General features: G+C 42.8%; 1 protein-coding gene across 1 annotated transcript in view; it reads right to left on the bottom strand.

The window, feature by feature from the left end:
• Positions 1-1845: 1845 nt before the first annotated feature.
• The window catches only part of Pu (GTP cyclohydrolase punch), a 39269-nt gene continuing 20872 nt past the window's right edge, over positions 1846-20242 (bottom strand). Inside the window, exons 4-7 of the mRNA XM_071683114.1 lie at positions 18962-19127; positions 9477-9508; positions 2767-2851; positions 1846-2336 (exon numbers count right to left, since the gene is read on the bottom strand). Coding sequence (XP_071539215.1) covers positions 2213-2336; positions 2767-2851; positions 9477-9508; positions 18962-19127 — 407 coding nt within the window. The 3' untranslated portion in view covers positions 1846-2212. The remainder of the gene's footprint in view (positions 2337-2766; positions 2852-9476; positions 9509-18961; positions 19128-20242) is intronic.

The following is a 20242-nucleotide window of genomic DNA, read 5'->3' as shown; positions in this document are numbered from 1 at the left end:
CTGGTGGGACGCATACCACTGGTGGGACGCATACCACTGGTGGGACGCATACCACTGGTGGGACGCATACCACTGGTGGGACGCATACCACTGGTGGGACGCATACCACTGGTGGGACGCATACCACTGGTGGGACGCATACCACTGGTGGGACGCATACCACTGGTGGGACGCATACCACTGGTGGGACGCATACCACTGGTGGGACGCATACCACTGGTGGGACGCATACCACTGGTGGGACGCATACCACAGGTGGGACGCATACCACTGGTGGGACGCATACCACAGGTGGGACGCATACCACTGGTGGGACGCATACCACTGGTGGGACGCATACCACTGGTGGGACGCATACCACTGGTGGGACGCATACCACTGGTGGGACGCATACCACTGGTGGGACGCATACCACTGGTGGGACGCATACCACTGGTGGGACGCATACCACTGGTGGGACGCATACCACTGGTGGGACGCATACCACTGGTGGGACGCATACCACAGGTGGGACGCATACCACTGGTGGGACGCATACCACTGGTGGGACGCATACCACAGGTGGGACGCATACCACTGGTGGGACGCATACCACAGGTGGGACGCATACCACTGGTGGGACGCATACCACTGGTGGGACGCATACCACAGGTGGGACGCATACCACTGGTGGGACGCATACCACTGGTGGGACGCATACCACAGCGTGTGGAGGATGGCACCGTCGCTACCACAGCGTGTGGCGGGTGGCACCGTCGCTACCACAGCATGTGGAGGATGGCACCGTCGCTACCACAGCGTGTGGAGGATGGCACCGTCGCTACCACATCATGTGGAGGATGGTACTGCAACTGTATCAAGGTTGGTGGGAGACCACAGTCTAGCACACACCCGAGGAGACCACAGTCTAGCACACACCCGAGGAGACCACAGTCTAGCACACACCCGAGGAGACCACAGTCTAGCACACACCCGAGGAGACCACAGTCTAGCACACACCCGAGGAGACCACAGTCTAGCACACACCCGAGGAGACCACAGTCTAGCACACACCCGAGCCTATAATGTCTTTGGCATAAACATTAACGTACAACAGTCTCGCTGGTCACTGGGAATACCGTCAGAACATAAAAAAAAAATGAAAAATTGAAACATGAAATCGTGAAAAGTTCCGTGCCAATCAGGACCTAATGTGGATAATATGATAATACTCCAGACTCATATTTTGCAGAAGCATCTAAGAACAATTGAGATACAAGAAGTTTGGCGTCTAAGATGAAAAGTTACGATGTTTCTGAACTCCGTTCAGGTGAACTTGGCGGGTAAGTCCCGTCCATTTTCACTCGATTGGTAGGTTTCATTTTTCTGAACTCGGTCAATTCACGGCAATTTCTTACTTCATCAGTATTCCTTTAGTCTTAATCATTTACTTCAGTTACGAACCTCCCTCTATAATCCACAATAAGTTTGCAACTAGAAGAAACAATAAGATTTTCATTTAAGTCGATACTAACGTTAATATTTAGGTAAGGATATGAATTTCTAAAAAGTCGTGCACGTAGGATCTAGTTAAAACGGTTACCTGACAGCTCCTCTCATCATAGTTTGGACGTCTTCGTTTCAGTCCATTAGAACAACTGATAACCAAACTGACTTCTTACTCTCCCCGGCACTTTCCACCCGACCCCCACCGTCCACTAATTCCATTCTGAGTGGAAGGAAAGGCTTATGTGCCAAGTTCATCTGAGCGTAGTGAAGAAACGTCAAGGACATCTATTTTAAAAACATCGTCTCAGATAAGAAGAAAACATAAACTAATGTTTTTTTTTGTGAGATAAAATAAAATGAGAGAAAATAAGAGTTTAAGACACGGCAGGATGACTGATATACTTTGTGAAGACATTTGTTATATAGGAAGCATAGAACCTGTCACTCTCAGGAGATCGCTTCACACCATCACCCTCCATCAACAGTCCCACTCCATCACACAATACAATGTTCTTGATACATTCGCCCGTTCTTCCTACTCTTGTCATGCTCTATATTTCTCTATTCTTGTTTTATCTTTCCGGTCTTCATTCTATCCCGTGTCTCTTGCAGCCACCACCTTAACACAGGTGGCCACTGAGGCCGGCACTCGACGCTGTTCCTGTTTGGGATGCTTGTCCCTGGCCACAGCCCGCGCCCCGTGCTGACCCAGGGAACCACGACTCTACTTCAGTAAGGTGAGGAACTCCTCCCTCGTCTTGGGGTCGTCCCTGAACACGCCCATCATGGTAGATGTGGTGGTCTTAGCGTTGATCTTCTGCACTCCGCGCATCACCATGCACATGTGCCTGATGGAGACACACAACTATATGATTAGCAAGGATAAAATACACACACACACACACACACACACACACACACACACACACACACACACACACACACACGCAACATAAATCTGTATTTGTTAATCAGTCACTGATGTATTTCTTCCATTACATAAAACCGCTGTTATTAGGTTCCACTGTGAGCAAACTGCGGTCACGAAAGGTTAACTTCTGTAGAATTCACGTCTTCTTCAATATCTGCCCCGACAGCATACGTGATACTGACTGAGAATAAATGGATAATTACGACCCGTCATCTCTACATATTCTGATAAAAGGATTGAAGATAACACAGAGGGACGACTGAGCTGCAGGATGAAGATAGAATGGCATTCCCCTCATACAATAATGGAATCTTTCAAACTTTAGGAAAGAAAGAGATGGTACTTACGTGCCTTCCACCACCACGCCAACACCAGTGGGCTGAATGGCTTCGATCAGTGCCAGGGCGATCTGCTTCGTCAGCCTCTCCTGAACTGTAAGTCAAGAGAGATAACATTTAACAAACACTCAACAAACACTCACCTCACACTCAAACACTTACCTTACACTGAGCAAGAACCCACTTCACACTCAACATGCCTTCACCTCACACTAAACAAGTACTCACCTCACAAATCAACAAAACTATACACTCAACAAGCACTTACTTCACACTCAACAAGCGTCCACCTTACACTCAACATGCATTCACCTCACACTCAACAAACATCTACTTCACACCTTATAAGCACTTACCTCACACTCAACAAGCACTCATCACGCACTCACCTCACACTCAACAAGCACTCATCACGCACTCACCTCACACTCAACATGCATTCATCTCAAACTCAAAAAGCACTCACCTAACGCAGAACAAGCACTTACCACACGCTCAACAAGCATCCACCTCACACTTAACAAGCTCTCACCTCAGAATCAACAAGCGCTCTCCATACATTCAACAAGTACTCACCTCACACTCAACAAGCACTCGCAACACACACAACAAGCATCCACTTTAAACTCGCTTACATCTCTACAATCAACTAAATCACAGGCAAAATTGATCTCAGTTACTGTCTCATTGTATCTGACGCTGAACTATCCACTAAGGCACCTTTGAACCTCAGTTGAAGTAGCTATGAACACACAAATGAACTAACTATAAACACAACGTAGACGACCCACCTATGAACACTAAGCTGAACTATCATGAACACCCAGAAGTAGCTATGGACGCAGAACAAATGCCTACAAACAATCAGAAGAACAAGCCATGAACATTCAGAACTCCATAAGAACACTCGGCTCCTAGATATTTCTGCCGTGTGTGTGTGTGTGTGTGTGTGTGTGTGTGTGTGAGCCAATCGTGTTTGCAGGCGTGCCTGGTAGGAAGATCAGCTTTCAGTGACAATGTTTGAACAAAATTAAGGAAGCAGCAGCACTTCTCGCCTTCCTGGCATATAACTCCTTTTGACATCACCATACCTACTTATCCGCCTAAATGAATATTAGTTACAATCTTCATCTTCAACACTCAGCCAAAATCAGTGCTCTTGAGCATATACAGAAACTCCACACTGAATATAGTATGCCCCACTGCATCTATACTGACGGCTCTCACAACTCTAACCCTGGGAGGGTTGAAAGTTCTGCCATTGTGATCCAGCCACTAGTACTAGATTAGAAAAAACATGTTATAATAAATACAGTAAGGCATCTACTCTACAAAGTAAATTGTCCGCCATACTCATTGCTATTGATCTTGTACCAAACACTAATACAGACAGTCTAATCGTCTCTAATTCTTTACCTTCACTATTTGCCATGAATATCATGAGAGCAGAATATCAAACAGTGGTTTCTGAAGCCAGACACAGGTATTCAAACAGGATTAGTAAACGAATTCAAATCAGATTGTTATGGATTCTCTTTCACATACGTCTGCGGAGCGTGACAGAATTAATGCTTTAGTCAAACATGAATTTAGTAGAGAAGTTGAAGACAACATTGGATTGTTAATCAGGAGTCTCAAAACTGTGATTAGAAAGGAACTAACAAACCTCTTAGACGAAAACAGACGAGTAGAGATAGGCACAGGTAAAACTTATCTTCCATCACAGTTAAATGTGTTCAGTGAAACATGTACACGAAAATAGTGAGATCAGTAATACGATATCTTTACTTAGGCGGGAGAAGGAAGGGGGTGGGCAAAATTGCATTTGGTATTCAAAGTGGAGTCTAAACATACTTAATCATAGAGGCAATATTACATTCTTGCTTGTGTATACCTGTTAATGAATCCCAACAAAATAGCTGCTTTTTTGGCAGCTTCATTTTAATGCTGAGGGAATTTCAAATTGCTTGAAATAGTGACTCTGAGCACCCACACACTAGAGGTGTCCTTTATCTTCTGCCCAATGTTCATAATTGAATTTCTTGCTGAGGCTCTTACTTGCAACAACTGACATATATTGATGACTCTAGACCAACCAGCTATTTTACTTAGATCCTACTGAAATCTCAGCCAATCTTTCTCAGTCAATAGGGAATTGCCAATCTTTGTGTCATCTGCAAATTTAGACGCTAAGCTAGGCAGCACTACATCAGTGACATTATCATAAATGATGAATAGTATAAGTCCTAGGACGGACCCCAGGGGAACCCTATTAGTAACAGATGACCACGGTGATGATTCCAGCATTATTCATTCTTGTTTCCAAGCACGTAACCAAGCTTCTACCCGGTTTCCTAATGAACCAGTAATCAACAAGGCCCTGGCTTCAAGCATTGATTCATCGTGAGAAACATTGTCGAATGCTTTTTGGAAGTTCAGAAATATCATTTCTATTGCTTAAGTCTTATCATGGACGTTGGATAATCGGATAAAATTGAAGGTGGTTTGTGGAGCAGGAGCCTTCTAAGTTCATGTTGTGTATATATATATATATATATATATATATATATATATATATATACATATATATATATATATATATATAAATATATATATTCATTTCATTGTTTTATTTTATTTTGCTTTGTCGCTGTCTCCCGCGTTAGCGAGGTAGCGCAAGGAAACAGACAAAAGAATGGCCCAACCCACCCACATACACATGTATATACATACATGTCCACACACGCAAACGTACATACCTATACATCTCAACGTATACATATATATATATATATATATATATATATATATATATATATATATATATACACACAGACATATACATATATACACATGTACATAATTAATACTGTCTGCCTTTATTCACTCCCATTGCCACCTCGCCACACATGAAAAACAACCCCCTCCCCTTCATGTGTGCGAGGTAGCGCTAGGAAAAGACAAAAAAGGCTCCATTCGTTCACACTCAGTCTCTAGCTGTCATGTAATAATGCACCGAAACCACAGCTCCTTTTCCACATCCAGGCCCCACAGAACTTTCCATGGTTTACATGCCCTGGTTCAATCCATTGACAGCACGTCGACCCCGGTATACCACATCGTTCCAATTCACTCTATTCCTTGAACACCTTTCACCCTCCTGCATGTTCAGGCCCCGATCACCCAAAACCTTTTTTCACTCCATCTTTCCACCTCCAATTTGGTCTCCCACTTCCCCTCGTTCCCTCCATCTCTGACACATATATCCTCTTGGTCAATCTTTCCTCACTCATTCTTTCCATGTGACCAAACCATTTGAAAACACCCTCTTCTGCTCACTCAACCACACTCTTTTTATTACCACACATCTCTCTTACCCTTACATTACTTACTCGATCAAAACCTCACACCACATATTGTCCTCAAACATCTCATTTCCAGCACATCCATCCTCCTGCGCACAACTCTATCCATAGCCCACGCCTCGCAACCATACAACATTGTTGGAACAACTATTCCTTCAAACATACCCGTTTTTGCTTTCCGAGATAATGTTCTCGACTTCCACACATTCTTCAAGGCTCCCAGAACACACCACCTCGACCAAAACACCCTATATCTGCCACTCTATCATCAAACACATTCAACAAACCTTCAAAATACTCACTCCACCTCCTTCTCACATCACCACTACTTGTTATCACCTCCCCATTAGCCCCCTTCACTGAAGTTCCCATTTGTTCCCTTGTCTTACGCACTTTATTTACCTCTTTCCAAAACATCTTTTTATTCTCCCTAAAATTTAATGATACTCTCTTTCATACTATTCGCTATTTCCCGCCATATCCTCACCTGACCCCCTTCTCCGTACTTTCTTTTGGAAAACAAAAATTAAATCCAGGAGTAACGTCTACCAGTCTCCAGTCCAGCGGTACCACTCGATCCTGAAGAGACTTATTGATAACAAAGTAGTTTAGTAGTTTCATGTTTGCCGTTTTTAACTACTCGTGGACAGAAACAATAAGACCTTAGACTTTTATTAGTCTTCACTTCATTTGTTTTAGTACTTCTCTAACTGTACGGCAAATTCTGGTATCGCATCTGTATTATTTATCCTGTCTCAATTCTCGTGGTACTCCTCTCTAGTGTTAAAACAGAACTGGGAAAAAAAAAATAATTTGTTGCTTTTATTATCCACAATGGGTTCCACGTCCTCGTTTACTAAAAGTCCTATCCCACTCCTATATGTTTCCTATTATCGATATACCAGTTAAATCTTTGAGGATCTCTAGTTCTATCTCTTGCAATACTAATTTCCTTCTCTATCTTGGCCTGCATGATAAGTCTCTTCTGCAGTCTTTTTGCTGTATCATATTGCCTTGCAAGATTTGGGTTATTGCCTGATTTCTAAAGCTTGTAGATTTTTTGTCTACACTTTATTGTTCTTGAGATATCTGGATACCACTCAAGCCTGTTCTTGATGTAACTGTTTCTGTCACGCTTGAGCACTAGTGTGTATTTCTGGTGCATAAACTGACGCTAAAAATATGACTTATTCCTTCAGGCATGACCCAAGATGGGTGTGACACCCTCATGCGTTGCGTAACCCATTAATATCTGTCCTCTAAAGTTAGGGGTAATAATACTGTTTATAGAAGACTGATATTTACATCGAAGCTAACAATGTTATGGTTACACGTACAACCAATGAAAAATATTCGGGATCCTTACGGTATGATACAATACAACACACAGCACGAAAAGTTATGAAAAAACTTCTGAGGTACGGTGCATGCATGGCCGGTATTCCAGGCCTGCTGAGTTGCTAGTTACTCTCTAGCTTAAGATTAGTACCAATAAAATTTTACAGCAGCTTCATGAGCCAAATTATGCTTCACAACATAAAGCAACCATTACAACAGTGTTGACAGTAACATCATAGTAGTATCTTTCCTTACTACCGACAGACTTATAGTCAAAGAGTATTAGATACAAGGGTTGATGGGCCATGTGTCAACTGCTTAACTTCTTGATAGGAAATGTAAACACGTTTCACCAAAAGTTATATCACTTTTAACTCTACCAGTAGTTACTGTAGGTATCCCCTGCTGCTAGGACACAGTTTAACATGTCTGTCTGGCATGGTTTTCATCTCGTCTAACATTGCTATGATTCGAAATAAATATAGTGATTCCTACTGTGCGCTCCGAAACTCAAATCACTGTAGGTTGAACCAGTTCCGTTTCCAACATAATCGATATACTGTATTCAGATAACGAACTTTCTGTGGTTTATTTCTATACTAACAATAAAATCTTTTTGTCTCATGAATTTTCCTACCTATCACACCCTCGAGAACCTACTGACCTTATCATGTTTAGCATACTAAAGGAATTCATTTCCTGCAACCTAACCATGCCAGCCAGAGCTGTGCTTGATTTTATATCACTATCAGGATATGCAAATATTCTGTATCCCTTGTGAATGCTGTCTTATATTACAGGAACGTTTACATACTTTCCATCATAAACACTGTATGATGCAGGTTTATGTCGTAGCATCCAATAACGTCAGAAATCCCGAAATGGCATCGATTCGTTGCCTGCCATCCACACATCATTGCTAAATGCATCACATTATAGTGTGTACTGCTACGCTGTTTAGAGGCTTTCGTACTAATACTCTATGTAATGCCGTTTATCAACCGTTAAATACGCGTGGCTTCAGGAAACATCATTTTACTTTCACACACACACACACACACACACACACACAGTGCGAGAGACAGGGATACCAACCACATCAGTGATTGTTGCAGGCGTGCCACAGCCAAGGTGCCGAATATTATTTTAGAGAATGTACTCAGACATTGTTCGTCAACGCGAGTATCAGTTAACTATGAACTCCTGGCATGCAAAAATTAGATCAACTATATTAGTTTCCTTCGTTGGCTCTGTAACGGTTTGGAGAAAAATAGTTTTGACAAAGTTGATAAATCTAGCAGATATACTTTCTTCACCTGAAGTCGTTCGCCAGTTGATTTTTGAATGATTAGAATCCCTAGAATGGTCGGATCTCTGTCCTCTACCGTCGTTGTAAACTCTAGTTATAAATGTCAACACCTGAAACGGTATTTATATAACGTTTGGTAAATTTTATACTAATTCAGACACACGAGTATAACAGCAGAGGATGTAATCTGAATTTCAATGGGGTTTCGTTACTATTTTAGTTCAATACAGTTCAGCTTTTTTTCCTTTTGTGTGTGTGTGAGAGAGAGAGAGAGAGAGAGAGAGAGAGAGAGAGAGAGAGAGAGAGAGAGAGAGAGAGAGAGAGACTATATCTTCGCAGTCGCCACACACACGTCCATCGGTCGCTGATGCAAATCATGTCAGCCAACAATAACAGTTGTGGCTGAAGGTTAACTTTATACCAGCCAACAATAAGAACTTTAGATGTGAAGCAACAAACACTGTGCCACAGTGTGACTCTAGATCTGTACAACACAATAAGCTGAAGAACCCAAGTGTCTCCCACCATTCAGTGTCCCTCATAGCTAGTATACCTCACACTCTTCATACAAGTTAAAATAACAAGACAAACTTTTTATCGTAAAATCTTAAATAACAAAATGCCTCTGTAGCTGCACTATATACTCCTAGTTTAAGAAACACAAAATATGTCAATAGGACGAGTTTTAGAAAAGAAGTGGCATTTACCTTGTAGTCTCCTGCTGAAGATCTCCACAATCCTGTAAGTAAAGAAAAGAAATCATGAGTCAGGGTGACGGGAGAGACGGCAGTGTGGAGGACGACGTGCTCAACCAAAAGCACAGGAAAGGGAAGGGGTGGTAGTGTGTCCTCTGGCCATGACTGTCACCGGAGAGTACGCGCCCCGGCCAATCAAGATAAGCTTTTTCGTTAGCTATTAGACCCATACCCAAGTTCACTCGACTTTCCAGAATTTTCATTTTCTTACTGAAGAATCAAATTCCATTAAGTAAAATGTTTCCACCATAATGCAGATGGCCATGTCTGCAACAGGAATATTCGTATATCAGACTTCATCGCACTGCAACAGAGCGAAAGGAAATTGATTTCCAGTAAATATCTGGAAACAGGTTGTGGGGGCTGGCCGCAAAGCAGGAGCTCTTAGCATTCAAGCCGCGCCAGGGTACCGTCAGGTTGACTGGTCAGAGAAGAACATGAGACACCTGTTCACTGTACGATACTAACTTGATTCACGACGGTTGATACAGGTAATGTGGGTATTGTGTCAGTCACATGGTATGATGTCAGTCATGTGATATGGCGTGTCAGTCGTACCGTGTGGTGGGTGACTCATCGCTTGGCATGGTGGTTCTCAACCAATACAATGAAACTCAGCAGAGACAGTACGTATAACTACCACTAGTGTAGACAATCCTTCCTTATGTATGCTTTGCTTTTAGATTAGTGCGATGTACCCGTTTAAGCATCTTGCAAGAGGCGTTCATCCAACAAGAGGATGAAAGCATCTCTTCTTGTCACACCATCAATTCAATTAGATGGTTAATAGTCTTACAGTCTTACACTATCGTTCATTCTCACACATGGTGTTCCAAATCTGCCATGGGATATGTGCCAGCCACGTTACCAGCAGTTACGGTACCGGTTTGCCACACTACTGCTCACAGACTGTAATTCCAGACGACCTTGTGATGGCAGGACGAACAAGAGAGGAAAGCTGATGCTGTAGGCAAAACATCTCTCCATTCAGATAGCAATACTGCTCAAAATAATGATAAAATGTCCAGTGATATAACAACAGGTTATGAAGCATACGGTACAGCAGGTTGTGAACCATACTGTACAGCAGGTTGTGAAGTATACCGTACTGCAGGTTGTGTGCAATGCTATACAGAAGGTTGTGAGGAAGTGGCTGTCAATAATACCGTACAGTAGCAAGTTGTGAGGAAAGCTGTACAGCAGTTTATGAACAATATTGTACAGTAGGTTGTGAACAACACTATACAGCATGTTAAAAACAATATTGTACAGCAGGTTCTGAACAGTACTGTAGAGCAAGTACAATATTGTACAACAGGTTGTGTGCAATACTGTGCAACATGTTGTGAAAAGCACTACACAGCAGGTCGGAAACATTATCATAAAACAGGTTGTGAGCAATGCTATACAACAGGTTGTGAAAAGCACTACACAGCAGGCCGGAAACATTATCATAAAACAGGTTGTGAGCAATGCTCTACAACAGGTTGTGAAAAACACTACACAGCAGGCCGGAAACATTATCATAAAACAGGTTGTGAGCAATGCTATACAACAGGTTGTGAAAAGCACTACACAGCAAGCCGGAAACATTATCATAAAACAGGTTGTGAGCAATGCTATACAACAGGTTGTGAAAAGCACTACACAGCAGGCCGGAAACATTATCATAAAACAGGTTGTGAGCAATGCTATACAACAGGTTGTGAAAAGCACTACACAGCAGGCCGGAAACATTATCATAAAACAGGTTGTGAGCAATGCTATACAACAGGTGGTGAAAAACACTACACAGCAGGCCGGAAACATTATCATAAAACAGGTTGTGAGCAATGCTCTACAACAGGTTGTGAAAAACACTACACAGCAGGCTGGGATTTGCACGACCGATTGTCGAATCTACATATGTAGCAGCTGACACTGATTCACACATACATATTCCCTGGAAAAATAATCAGTATTACAGTGCTCAGACTACAGTGTTCAGTTACAATTCTCACTTTTCCATTGTTTAGTATTATAAAGTTCAGTATCAAAACGTTCAATAATACAACGCTGAATTGGTAATCTTAGCATATGAAATCGAATGCAAAGTGTAAAGGACAAATGTCGATTATCTTACTCGACGTACGAACTTAAAAAGAGGTGGGGAGTGTGGTGCAGGATGGGCGGGTTGTGTCAGCGGATCGAGAGCTGGAGCGGCAGCAACGGTCGGTAGGCCAGGTCTCCTTGCTTGTGCTGGGGCAGGTCTTACTGCAGGCCGTGGTGAGATATGTCCAGGAACATGAGTGATCCGTTCCATGACACATTATGAGCGGACAGTCGCGTCCAGGAACATGAGTGATCCGTTCCATGTCACATTATGAGTGGACAGTAGCGTCCAGGAACATAAGTGTTCCGTTCCATGACACATTATGAGTGGACAGTAGCGTCCAGGAACATAAGTGTTCCGTTCCATGACACATTATGAGTGGACAGTCGCGTCCAGGAACATGAGTGATCCGTTCCATGACACATTATGAGCGGACAGTAGCGTCCAGGAACATGAGTGCTCCGTTCCAAGAGAACCTGTGCATCTCAGCGCAAGTCGTGAGGTTATGAAAACTGGAGATTCACAGTCTTGTCTTTCTGAGAATCTGATGCATGAGTAAAGTGGGAGGGGAGCCTTTACACACAAAGAGACGGTGGTTGCTATGCAGACGGATTCTCACAAGTCAGAGTGAATTACAAGATGCAGTGGTCATGAAGAGGTAAGACATGAAGCAGTGAGACATGCAGTAGTAAGACATGAAGCTGTACGACATGAAGTGATGAGACATGAAGTGGTGAAACATTATGTGGTGGAAGATGAAGCGGTAACATATGAAGCGATGAGACATGCTAGTGATAAGACATGAAGCGGCAAGAAATGAAGTGGTAATAAGACTTGAAGTGATATGACATGATTTGTTAACAGATGAAGTGGTAAGACATAAAGCGGTGAGACATGAAAAGGTGAGAATAGGTAAGATATGAAGTGATAAGAAATGAAGCGGTGAGACATGAAGTGGAATGATATGAAGTGGTGAGACATGAAGTGGTAAGACATTAGGTAAGATCTGAAGTGGTAACACATGAAGTGGTGAGACATGAAGTGGTGAGATATGAAGTGGTGAGACGATTTGGTAAGACATGAAGTGGTAAGATAATAGATAAGACATGAAGTGGATAAACATGATGTGGTAAGACGTGAGGTAAAGTATGAAGTGGTGAAACATGATGTGTGAGAGATGAAATGGTAAGACATGAAGCAGAGAGACATGATGTGGTGAGACATGAAGTGATAAAACATGAACTGGTGAGACATGCAGTCTTGAGATATAAAGTGCTGAGACATGATGTAGTGACAGGTTAAGTGGTAAAACACGAAGCGGTGAGAAATGAAGTGGTGAGACATAAAGAAGTAAGATATGAGGTGGTAAGACTTGAAGCGGAGAGGCATGAAGTGGTGAGATATGACGAAGTGAGACATGAAGCGGTGACATATGAAGAGGTGACATATGAACTGGTGAGACATGAAGTGGTAAGACATGAAGTGGTGAAACGTGAAACGCGTAAAGATGTGAAATTTTAACACAGGAAGTGGTAAGATGTGCATGGCTAACACAGAAAGTTGTAAGACGAAGTAGTAACATATGAAGTGGTAACACACGCTGTGGTGAGACAGTAAGTGGTAACACAGGATGTGGTAAGATATGAAGTGGTAACACTAGATGTGTTAAGACGGGAACAGGTGGCACAGGAAGTGGTTCGACAGGGATTGATAAGATATGAAGAGATAACACCAGGAAGGGATGAGTGTTCTTTGCACTAGGATGTGGCGGGAGGCGGTGCAACACCACTACAAGAATATATAAACTGCCTCACACTTCTGGGCCTCGGCCAATGTCAATACATGGCATATGGATGTAGGGGATGAACGGTGTTAAATGAGAGAGTTTTACGGTATTCTGGAGACTTTGAGAATTCGCTGGACAGGATAATGATGTTTGAGACAGCGATCACAATTATAATGGAACTCTTGATCCAATTGAATGTTACATTTATTATCTTCCAAAGCTGTAAATTCCGATATCATATCTGACTAGATTAAAAGAAAAAGTGATAAAGCCACTTTTGGCTCAACAATCCCTCTGATAAGAGCAGGTCAACGAGACATCTGCCCATCACTCGCTCAAACACAAGCCTGCGTGCACGATGGTTCTCAGCTGAGGCGCCGTAAAGACGTGCGAGAGAAATCGTTGTACCTCTGCAGCCTACCTCATCCACGAAGTCGCCAGCCTTCACGCACGCAGCAAATACTTGCTCTCTCTTTTCTCTCACACATTAATACTTGAATCTCACTTTAACGTAAGTACTTGTAGGGCCGACCAACAGATATCCCTGATAGTACATGCTCTTGCATCAAACATGGCAAGTGGTTTTACGGTGGTTATGGTAAAGCGATGTAAGGCAAAGATATTAAGTACCGCTATAATTAAACACACACACACACACACACACACACACACACACACAAACAAACAAACAAACAAACAAACAAACAAAAGTTAGGCAAAATGTATCAACAAATACGAACAAAGTCAAGTACTAAAGTTTTTTGTTTCACTTTGGACTTCAGTCTGGTAGACAGGAAGAGGTACGGAGACCAGTCTGTTATAACAAGATAAACAAAGATGAGAGGAAGGAGAGATGAAGGAGGGGGTCATCCACCAGTCAACAAATGTTTGATGTGGGGAAAACTGTTAACAGACAAGACCAGAATTTACACAACGGGAAGAAGTTTTAAAGAAGCAGGACTCAAGGATCATAAAAAGTGTCATGAGATGAAAGAGGAACTTGAGGCATCAAAAGATGAAAGCAACAAACACAGGTCAACATCAGGTGGGGGAGACCACAGGGTACATAAACACGGAGGAAAGAAGGTACAATGTGCTACTGAATGTTGACCAGGAGGTACTGCCCAAAACAAAGGCAAATGGTAGGCTGAGAGAAGGAGAAGGAGCAGTAGCAGGGGCTGCTCAACTGGTTCTAAAACACAAGGACTGATGCAGTAAGGACAGGAACCTGAGGTACATGAGGAGCCCACAGGTCTAAATAATAAGCACTTCTCAAGACACATCAATCACGAAAATTTTTTGTCCATTAGATTATAAGTTTAAGAATGTGTATAGCATACAGGATCACTGCTTCCTAGCAAAAGGAGAGATTATAGGGAAAGCCTTCCCCAAAAGAAGGATAAGACAAATCTATTGAATTTAGGCATAAAGTAAGTGACAACTAATGCTTAAGAGATAGTAAACAAGGAGGTTGTTAAACGAAAATCTTCATTTTTCGAGTGGACGATGAGCATACAGCAGGGAAGACAAAGAAAAAAGAAACGTTCATTGCAAGATTCCTGAAAACTGTGGAGTTACCAGGCGCAATCTTACGGATAAAGGAAAAAATGAATGAAAATTGGTCGTTAAAACGCAAACATAGAGGAGGTCCAATTATAGTGACGTTTTCTTTAGAATTATCAAGCCAGAAGGCACTTAGGCAGGTGAACTTAAAAATAAGGAGGAATTCAGTGATAGACCAAGGAGAGAGAGAGAGAGAGAGAGAGAGAGAGAGAGAGAGAGAGAGAATACGATCTGATGGCATAAAACGGGAGACACCATATTCGCCACTTCCCGCGCTAGCGAGGTAGCGTAAGAACAGAAGACTGAGCCTAAGCAAGAAAACCCTCACTTGGCCCCCTTCTCCATTCCCTCTTATGGAAAAGTAAAAACTGGAGGGAAGGATTGCCAGCAGTCCCGCTCCCTCCCCTTTTAGTCGCCTTCTGCGACACGCAAGGAATACGTGGTAAGTATTCTTACTCCCCTATCCCCAGGGATATATATATATATATATATATATATATATATATATATATATATATATATATATATATATATATATATATATATCCAAACGCGGGAGACAGCGGCAAAAAAAAAAAAAAAAAAAAATATATATATATATATATATATATATATATATATATATATATATATATATATATATATATATATATATATATATATGTGTGTGTGTGTGTGTGTGTGTGTGTGTGTGTGTGTACTAGTGGATGGGCCGTTCTTCGTCTGTCTCCTGGCGCTACCTCGCTGACGCGGGAAACGGCAATCAATTAATAAGTGAGGAAAGATTGAGAAAGAGGATATATGTGTCAGAGGTGGAATGAACGAGAAGTGGGAGACCAAATTGGAGGTGGAAGGATGGAGTTGAAAAGATTTTGAGCGATCGGGGCCTGAACACACAGGAGGGTGAAAGGCGTGCAAGGAATACAGTGAATTGGAACAATGTGGTATACCGGGGTCGACGTGCTGTCAATGGATTGAACCAGGGCATGTGAAGCGTCTGGGGTAAACTATGGAAAGTTTTGTGGGGCCTGGATGTGGAAAGGATCTGAGGTTCCGGTGCATTACACATGAAAGCTAGAGACAGTGTGAATGAAGGTGGCCTTTCTTTTCCTTGCGCTACTTTGCGCGCACGCGGGGGCAAGGGGGTGCCATTTCATGTGTGGCGGGGTGGCGGAGAGAATGGATGAAGGGAGCATGTATGAATATGTACATGTGTATATATGTATATGTCTGTGTATGAATATTATGTATACGTTGAAATGTATAGGGATGTATATATGCGTGTGTGGGCGTTTTATGTACATACATGTGTATGTGGGTGGGTTGGGCCATTCTTTCATGTTTCCTTGCGCTACCTCGCTAACTCAGGAGACAACGACAAAGTATGGTAATAATAATAATAATAATAATAATATATATATATATATATATATATATATATATATATATATATATATATATATATATATATATATATATATATATTTTTCTTTCTTTCAAACTATTTGCCATTTCCCGCATTAGCGAGGTAGCGTTAAGAACAGAGGACTGGGCCTTTGAGGGAATACCCTCACCTGGCCCAATTCTCTGTTCCTTCTTTTGGAAAATTGAAAAAAAAAAAAAAAAAAAAAAAACGAGAGGGGAGGATTTCCAGCCCCCCGCTCCCTCCCCTTTTAGTCGCCTTCTACGACACGCAGGGAATACGTGGGAAGTATTCTTAATCCCCTATCCCCAGGGATAATATATATATATATATATATATATATATATATATATATATATATATATATATATATATATATATATATATATATATATCTTAACCTGAGCCAGGAACCCATTTTATCGACCAACCTTTAGGGGTGGATGAACAGCTGAGTTGACTGTGGACCGACTGCCGTAACCAGGATTCGAACCTATGTGCTCGACCCAGGGCGGCCCGTGAATGCATCACGGTGAGGAACGTTAACAGATACACCAGCAGATATCAGAATATCTTTCTCGTTCATGGATCAGGAATTTTTTAGCAATTTGTTCACATCATACATAAGGCCAAGAACACAACATGCTTCTCATGTTTGGTCACCCTCCTTACAAAAGCACAAAGAGCTAATAGAAAAAGTCCATATGAGGGCAAAAAACTGTGGCAGCAGACTCAAGAAAGATGAGCTCCTGGGAAACGTTAGAAGCCCATGGAAGAGAGAAGAATGAGGGATGACTTGATCATAAGCCATACGTTTTCAAGACACACCAATTTCACAGACAGTGAACATTTTATCGAAATAAATAAGGATAGGACTACCTGAGGACTTAACTTGAAATTCAGCAATAAACTAGTCAATATAAATGTAAATAACACCATTATAATATAAGAGGGGAGGGTGAATGGAGTACACTAAGTGAGGATGTGATAAATATGAACAACATTCAGTCATAAAAAAGGTGTTATGATAGTAAAGAATGCTCAAGAGGTGGGGTCCACTTGAGTATAAAACTCCCTCCACGTACAGCACCAACAGGTAATCACAAATAGGTAGTGTACACACACACACACACACACACACACACACACACAGGATGAGGGTCTACGCAGACTGTTGCTCACGTCTCAACTCCGAACCCTCCCCCACCCCTCAACCCCCCCCAAGCTTGAGGGCCTCGTGACCTTCAGTAGGACTGGTTTTCCACTACTAAGTTTTTTCTCTGCCTAATACGACTTTCTTGTTCATCCTACTACATGGAAATTGATCTCCATTATTCCGTGCCACGATGAACAATATAGCTTCATCGTTTCCCACTCTCTGTATCCAGCACATACAACCATAACCATGTTGCCAGGAGTCACGATCCAGCACGGCGGGTATGTCGTCACCAGCACCCTCACACCACCTGACAAGTTACTGGCTGGGTTCTGAGTGTCTGTGTCGTCACCAGCAACCTTAGTCCACCGTAACTGCACGTCACCGGATGGGTTCTGAGTGACTGTGTGACTTCAACTTTGGCGCGGGAACTCTAGGATCTGGCGGTATAACCCTGGGCGCATCATACTTGGCTCTAGTCCTCACGAGCCATGAATATAAATCTCCAGTGTGAATGAGACATACACAAAGTTCCACAGCAGACGAGTGGTGACAAGGTCAGGTGGCACAGGTATGTGGAAGTTTGTCATCAGTGATCAGGCGGATTCAGTGATCGTTATGATACCCTCCCAGAAGCCAGATTATTACAAGCCTACTTATTTACTGACCGTCGTTACACACCATTTACATAAGGACAATCGTTATGACCATTAGCGGCTCAGATCTCTCTAATAAGCAAGGCAGACGCTGCTGCTGCTCTGCTGTTGTAAACAGAGGATGAAATTCGTTAAGCTCTTCACTTTATATACCTACACCTCATTTCGTAGTGCACCTTCTGAATGTACTTCTAAGAACGTTCATGATTTATCATTTCGGTCACTGTTATTGTGAACAGTTTGTGTCTACACATCTGTAGACTGCATCAACCTCACAGGCCTTCCTGTTCAATAAGCAACCACCCAACCAGCCTCGCTTGGTTTCCGGGAACGTCATCCCGCAACCACCTCGCTGGTGTTCATCTTACTCTGCTACACCTCCGTGGGACAACCTCATCTTGTGGACTACAGTTTCTACAATCAGTGTCTACCGTACCTTTATCGTGTGCTGTGCACTAACGCCTGTTATACACACTGTCCAGAGTACCTCCTTCATGTGCACTACACCTGTTAAACCCAGAGACCCTACATCAAGTGTTCTACACCTGTCATATTCGGTGTCTAGTTGGCCCTAACTTTGTGTACCATATCTGGTACAATCACTGTCTGTTTTATCTATATATTGTCCGTATGAACTAAGTCACAAGTAACTCTTATCAAACATAACCACAGTTCCTTCCTAGCAATGACCAGCCACTTGATGTTTTGTAATGACAATCATCTCTTAATATCAACTTCCCAAAACAATAACATATGCTTACCTGGCCACTTTGGACAGTCCCAGCACCTTCTTGTTGGGGAGATAGCCAACAGACACCTTGCCCCAGAAGGGTACCAGGTGGTGCTCGCAGATGGAGAACATTTCGATATCCTTGACGATGACGAGGTCGTCGTGGCCCTCGTTAAATATCGCGTCGTTCAGCACATCTGACAGGGGAAGGACACAAGGAAGCACATCAGAACGAGTAACATTATGACAATTCATTGCTCAGGAAGCCCTAAAGAAGTAATGGCTTGTCGCTACAATAGAAAAGGAGAATCTTTATTTTCTTACTAACTCACAACACTGGATGGCCAGCTGCTTGATGGTTCACTTGTGTTGTTCCCCAGGAAATATAAAAAAGTACATTACAGCATTTTGCAATCACATGGAACTGGGAGCAAGAGAAACACATCGAGGGACTAGAGGGGGCAAGAGGAACACCTCGAGGTACTAGTGTGGGCAAGAAGAACACATAAAGGTACAAGCGGAGGCCAAGAGGAAAACATAGAGGTACTTGTAGGGGCAAGTGGAACACCTCGAGGGACTAGTGAGGGCAAGAGGAACACCTCGAGGGACTAGTGAGGGCAAGAGGAACACCTCGAGGGACTAGTAAGGGCAAGAGGAACACCTTGAGGGATGGCAGAGGCAAGAAGAACGCTTAGAAGTACTAGTTGGAGCAGGAAAGTGGGATATCTCGAGGGATTAGTGGGGACAAGTGCGTGGGATATCTGGAGTGTGGAGTCAAAAAGGATGCAACAAGAAACTGGTGCAGACAAGGAAACTAGGAGGGAGAAATAGAGAAAAGGGGCCGCCTGGGTAACTGAATGGGACTAGGAAAAACTCCCCGCAGAGCTTGTAAGGACGAAAAGCGCACTGAGGTATTGCCAACACGAGTAAGAACACTTGGGGGACAAGGCTAGAACACCAGGATGGACACCGGGAGACATACTGAAGCATCAGGATGGAGAATTGGGAGACGTGTCTGAAGCACCACGGACACCTGGGAGACGTGGCTGGAGCACCATAAAGGACGCCGGGAGACGTGGCTGGAGCATCAGGATGGACACCTGGGTGAGGTGGCTGGAGCACCAGGTAATGTGAAGGAGACAGGTGTTGGCGGTGGACGCAGTATATCTGTCTGCCACTGGTGGCACCCACGACTCGTAGCTCATGAGCTAATTCACTGGATATGTCTCATATGAACGGTTACATAGAGAAAGATGAGCGAGTTAAAGACAGACATTACATACGACAGTGAAGGTATATATTCTAATGTAAC

Source organism: Panulirus ornatus, chromosome 35 (assembly GCF_036320965.1).
Source record: "Panulirus ornatus isolate Po-2019 chromosome 35, ASM3632096v1, whole genome shotgun sequence".
NCBI lineage: Eukaryota > Metazoa > Arthropoda > Malacostraca > Decapoda > Palinuridae > Panulirus > Panulirus ornatus.
The sequence above is the reverse complement of the archived record's forward strand: the minus strand, read 5'-3'. Positions and strand labels throughout refer to the sequence as shown.